Below are 6117 nucleotides of genomic sequence, written 5' to 3' on the forward strand. Positions count from 1 at the left end.
AATTACAAGTGCTAGCGAGTTCATGAGCGCTTGCTTTGTAAGATCTTTAACTCACTGGATAAACTTGTGGGAGGCATGCAGGTACGATCATCGTTTAACAGAAATGAAAATTGAAGCACACAGCACCCAAATAAGTTTTGCAACAGTACGTGGCAGAACTGGGACTCATTTAACTCCGTGCTTAAGGGCCAGCTGACCAGTGACCACAACAGCTGTACTTAGTTGAGCAAACCTAATGCCAGGTATCACCTTGGAGCCTCCCGAGGGGGTGTCCCTGTTCCTAGGCAGAACACCAAAACTCAGTACATAAATGTGTCTGCATGTGAACTGCTGATGTTTCTTTTTCCCTTGGCAGGTGGCTCACGAGGCTGTGCTGGACGTCAGAGAGGAGGGGACCCAGGCTGCAGCAGCCACCGTCACCAAACTCAGAGTCCAGTCCATGTCCCTTCTTACTCCACCATCTGTTTCGATAGGTCCTTCATGCTGCTGATTATAAACAAAGCCACACAGACCACGTTCTTCCTCGGGAAACTTGGGAACCCCACTGAGTTCTAGGTGGAAAAAGCCCTGTCATCTGAAGACACACCGACATGCACAGAAAATGCTCATCTGCGCTGCCTGGCGCCCCTGATGTGGAGGCGTGCCGCCTTCTGCTCTCAGGTTCCACCTGACCCTGGCAGAGCCGCGTTCCACTCAGTCATCCAAGGCAGCAGAGCTCCCAGTCACAAGCCAAAGCCCATTAACCTCCAGTTTCTTTTCCACAAATTCTCCCAGGTGACTAGCTTCATGGCACAGTTCTGGGTTGGTGTATTTCCAGTCCTCGGAGCCCCTGGGAAGGGTGACATATAGGTCAGTCACCTTTATTGCAGAATTACAAGAATAAATTCAATAAACCCCAAGTGTGAATCCAGTCAGCAACCGTGTTCCCACCCGCCTCCAGGGTCTTCACCTGAAGAGGGTCTATCGTGCTGACTGGCCGTGGCTGGGTTGTTAATATGTGACATTTCAGGGGCTGCATGAATTCATTCATCCATTCATTCAACAAAAACATATTGAGCACCTACTACGTGCTAGGAGCCAACCAGACAAACAAGTCCCTGGCCAATTGGGCCTCCATGGGGGCAACAGACGGCCACCACCACAACTGTAAAACCAAACCTATAAATAAACATGATTGTTGCAGGTTACGATCAGTGCTGTGAAGGTACGGAATAGGATGATTTGAAGGAAACGAGATGGCGAGGGGCGTTTCTGTGAGCACAAAGGCTGAGTCCGGGGTGAGCAGGTGTGTTGGAGGGACAGCAGGATGCCCTTGTGGCTGGAATGGCAGAACCAAGGTCAGAGAGGGAAGGGGCGGTCAGACCGCGTAGGGTGTTATCGGCTAAGGAAAGGAGTCTGGGTGTGTGGGGAGAGGGCATTAAACCAGTTGAGTTTCTCAAACCGGAAAGTGAAGGGTTAAGGTATGGGCTGTGAAGACCTCTCTGAGTCGTGCAATGGTTTTCCATCATCAGGGCTGCTGCCTTCCTGGCTCTGACGCTGTCACACACATGTACACACAGCCCTTGCGTTCGTCCTCCTCCCTGCTGGTTGGTAGTGACGACGGCCCGGCCGCCTTACTCTGATTCCTCAGGACCAGCGTTGCAGAGGGTGCAAGGGCCACAGGTGTCAGGCAGAGACCGCTCCATCATCCTCCCCCCTCCCCCATCCCCAAACCCTCTGCAGACAGGCCGTACTGGCTCCTTCCTTTTCAGATTCTGAGGGCACCAGTGTCCCACACCACCTCAGATGTGCTAGGGGGCCTCACGTTGTCTGTTCCAAGTTCTTTACACAGAAAGAAACGGGGACTGAAACCTGGCGGTCCAGTGGTTAAGACTCCACGCTTCCACTGCAGGGGCGTGGGTTTGAGCCCTGGTGAGGGAACTGAGATCTAAGTTCTAATTGATCCAACCTTCCAGATCCACCTAGCGTGGATGCTAGTTAGCCAGAGCGCGGCAGCCACCGCCTTTGAAAGCGAACTCCCCCGCAGTGTCTACTGCTAATGGGATTCCTCAGCTGTTAACTAACTATCCCTAGAATGTAAATAAAAACAGTTGCTACCTCCCTCATGTCTGTGCAAGGACATCATAGAAATATGGTCACTCAGGACATTGGAACACCTGGCTTTTCTAGGTGAGTGTTTCTTCTCCACCTCCCAGTCTCCTGCCCAGTGGACCCACATGCAGGCATTGAGGTGAGTTGAGTACATTCTGTGGACCAGACACGGCACTGAGGCTGAGGCTACAGCAAGGAACTAATCCTGCCTCGTGGGGTTTACAGTCCGGCATGGAGGAGGCGGAGATACCGTAAGTGATGTTCAATACGGCCCTTCACGAAATTTTAGGACAAGAATCTGGAGCTACGATGTGACTCGAAAGCATCCACTTGGGCACAAGCACTAAGAAAGCCCCCCGAGTGCAGCACAGTCACCTCAAGTGGTACCATGGCTCCCTGGGGAACGGCGGCCACCCTTGTGCCGAGGCAGGCAGAAGCTGGGCCTGGGGATGTGGCATCCGTGACCGCCCCCCTGCCCCAGCTCCACCCCTGTGCGGGACAGCTACACAGCACGGGGACAAAAGGGACGACGAAGCTCAGGAAAAAGGATTTCAAAAGCCTCCAGTTCCAGCTCCCAGTCACGGTCGGAAACCCAGGGCTCCTGCATCACTGGGTGGTCATGTGAGTCAGCACAGAAAGTCCTCAGGACAATGCCTTGCAAAGTGTCCACGTCCAGAGAAGGCTACCCATTAATGTCATTGTTCTTATTGTTTCCATATCAGGAACACTTTAAAACAACAAAGACGTTTCTTTCTTACTCCTTTCCCAGCTGGGAGTTGAGAAGAAAAGGCAAGCATTTGTGCAGAACGTTGTGCCCCAGAGCAACCCTCACAGTGTGCCCAGCATCCTCTGTCCCACTCAGACCTCAGGACCATCTACAACCCAGAGGGTCCCTTTTCATTCCCCGGTGTGCAGCTGATCTCTGGTACTAATATACCCTCATTCCCCCCAGCTCAGCAGATCCCACAGGAAATGTGTTCAGAGGCCCAGCTTTTAAATGAAATACTACGGGGCATACTTATTAGTTGAAGCCAAAAATTAAAATCTCTCTGTACCAAGGAACTTACATAAAATTTACTTAAGAAAGGAGGCTGATGTTGCCGTCCTTGATAAATAATGTCATTACTGAAGATGAGACGAAGCATTTAAAGAATTTTTAAAAGCCCTTATCCCTGAAAGTTTGCTCGCTACACTTTAGTCCAGGATCTACTACCAAAAGTGGAGATGACTGGCCAGGAGATGACTGGGTTAGGAGCACGGCTGTGGTGTCAGGTAGACGTGGGTGTGAATCCCAGCTTTGTCCTCTGCTAGCTGTGTGACTGTGGGTGAGTGACTGAACCTCTCTGAGCCTGGATCCACAGCTCTAAAACAGGAACAGTAATAATACTACCTGCCTTGGTGCGATTGTTGTGAGGGTTAAATGAGGTACTGCAGATCAGGTGTGACATTCGGTGACGTTCGGCACAGGGGTGACCACTGTTGCTATTCAACGTACACAGTGGTCTAGGCAGAATGAGGGCTGGTAGCCCCACCTCCTCTAGCTCAGAAATGCCCCAAGGGACCCACCTCATATGGGCAGAGAGGGTTGGCCCTTGGGAGGGAATGGGGGCTTCTCTGTGAAGACAGGATCCCTCAGAGGAATATAATGGACTCATTTGTTCATTTACTCAATGTTTGTAAACCTACTGTGTGCCAGCACAAAGGAGAGAATCATGAATTACATGCAGATTATTCCAACAAAGATTTCACAGACTCGAGGAAATGAATCCAAGTATGTGAGCCAGCGTGATGAGAGGTGAGCACGGAGTATTATGGGAGCTCACAGAGCCTAACCCGGCCCAGGTGGAAGGAGAGAAGGGTAGCTGTCAGGAAAGGCTTTCTCAAGGAGAGATCTGAGTTGAATCCTGAAGAGTGGGTAGGAGCTGAGTTAGCCTGAGAAGGGGGAGGAGTGGAGGCTCCCAGGGGACTCAGAACCCCCTAGAATGTCCGATGTCAGCCAGGAGAGCATCATGTATTAGGTGCCTACTGTGTACATACATTAAGTCATCAAGCTCTCAGAACAAGCTACAAAATAGATACTATTTCCTCCATTACCGAGGAGGAAGCTAAGGCTCAGAAAGGTGAATAACTTGCTCAAGGTGCCCCGCACACGACAGTCAGGGCTCTGGTATTCACTTTCAGGTCCATGTGACCCCAGCCCATTATCTTTCCCACAAAGCCTGCCGCCACTGCCCATCTTTCTATGTTTTAAAATGGCTTTATTGGGTTCATAATTTGCATACCGAAAATTTCACCCATTGTACATGTATAATCAATGATTTCTCATTCATTCATAACATTCTGCAGCATCACCTCTATCCGGTTTTAGAACATTTTAACTACCAGAAAATGTCCTCAAGCCCATTTGCAGCCTATCCTAGTACTCATTCTCCGCTCCAGGCCACCACTAATCTGCTGTCTCTTTCTAAAAATTTACCTTTCCTGGATTTCTTATATAAGTTGTATCTTACATAGTCTTTTGAGTCTGGACTCTTTCACTAGACTAAAATGCTTTTGGAGTTCATTGATGTTGTAGCAGGTATCAGTATTTTACATTCCAACCTGCAATAATGTATTAATATGAGGGTTCCACTTTCTCCACATCCTTATCAACAATTGATATTTTCTTTTTTATAATAGCTATTCTGATGGGAGTGTAATGTTATCTCATCATGTGTGAAATTTGTATTTCCCTAATGACTAATGATGCTGAGCACATTTTCACGTGCTTATTAGCTATTCATATGTCTTCTTTGGTAAAATGTCTATAGAGTCTTTTGCCCATTTTCTAAAATTAATTAATTGATTTATTTTTGGCTGCGTTGGGTCTTCATTGATGCACACGGGCTTTCTCTAGTTGAGGCGAGCAGGGGCTACTCTTTGTTGTGGTGCACGGGCTTCTCACTGTGGTGGCTTCTCTTGTTGTGGGGCATGGGCTCTAGGCGCGTGGGCTTCGGTAGCTGTGGCTCGAGGGCTCTAGAGCGCAGGCTCAGTAGCTGTGGCACATGGGCTTAGTTGCTCCGTGGCATGTGGGATCTTCCTGGACCAGGGCTTGAACCCACGTCCTCTGCATTGACAGGCGGATTCTTAACCACTGTGCCACCAGGGAAGTCCCTTTAGCCCATTTTTAGATTGGGTTGGTTTTCTTTTTATTGTTGAGTTATAAGAGTTATTTGCATATTCAGGATACAAGTCCCTAATTAGATACACGTTTTACAAAAATTTTCTCCCAGTCTGTGCCTAGATATTTCATTTTCGTTATGTCCAAAGCACCAAAGTTTTAATGAAGTCTAACATCATTTTTTTTATTCTTGTATGACTCATGCTTTTGGTGTCAGGTCTAAGAAGACTTTGCTTAAACCAAGTTCACAAAGATAATTTCCTCTGTTTTCTTCTAGAAATGTAATGATTTTAACACAAACTTAAATCTGTGTCCCATTTGAGTTGAATTGGTATCTGTTGAGAGGTAAGGTTATAAGCTTTTTGGTTTTAGTTTTGCAGATGAGATTCTCAATTTTCCAAGCACCATTCGTTGTAAAGACTAACCCTCTCTCCCTTTAATTATCTTGACACCTTCTTTTCTGAGATACGTATTTAAAGTTATAATTTTCCCTCTAATAGCTGCTTTAGCTGCATCCCATAAATTTTGAAATGTTGATTTTTTTTGTTTCATTTACTTTAAAATATTTTTACTGTCCCCTGTGATATTTTCTTTGAACCATGAGTTACATAGAAGTGCTTTGTTTGTTTTCCAAATATTTATGGCTTTTTCAGATTTCTTTCTGTTGTAAACGTGTCACAGTCAGACACCATACTTCTTATAATTTCTGTCTTTTCAGTTTATTGTTAGACCTGTTTTGTTGACCAGACTATATACTATCCTGAATAACATTTCCCATCATTTTAACCTATTTATGTCTTTGAATCTAAGCTGTGTCTCTTGTAGACAGCATGTGGGTGGGTCTTGCATTTTTATTCAGCCTGACA

At 47.1% G+C, this 6117-nt stretch overlaps 1 protein-coding gene across 1 annotated transcript in view; it reads left to right on the forward strand.

The window, feature by feature from the left end:
* LOC309960154 (serpin A9-like) overlaps positions 1-555 on the forward strand; it is a gene marked incomplete at both ends in the record, with an annotated part of 33757 nt that extends 33202 nt beyond the window's left edge. The window contains 2 exon segments of the mRNA XM_082836785.1: positions 356-446; positions 449-555. Of these exon segments, the coding sequence (XP_082692911.1) occupies positions 356-446; positions 449-555 (198 nt within the window).
* Positions 556-6117: the final 5562 nt, after the last annotated feature.

The sequence above is a fragment of the Leucopleurus acutus genome (genome assembly GCF_964270905.1).
Source record: "Leucopleurus acutus genome assembly, chromosome: 1".
In the NCBI taxonomy this organism is placed as follows: Eukaryota; Metazoa; Chordata; class Mammalia; order Artiodactyla; family Delphinidae; genus Leucopleurus; species Leucopleurus acutus.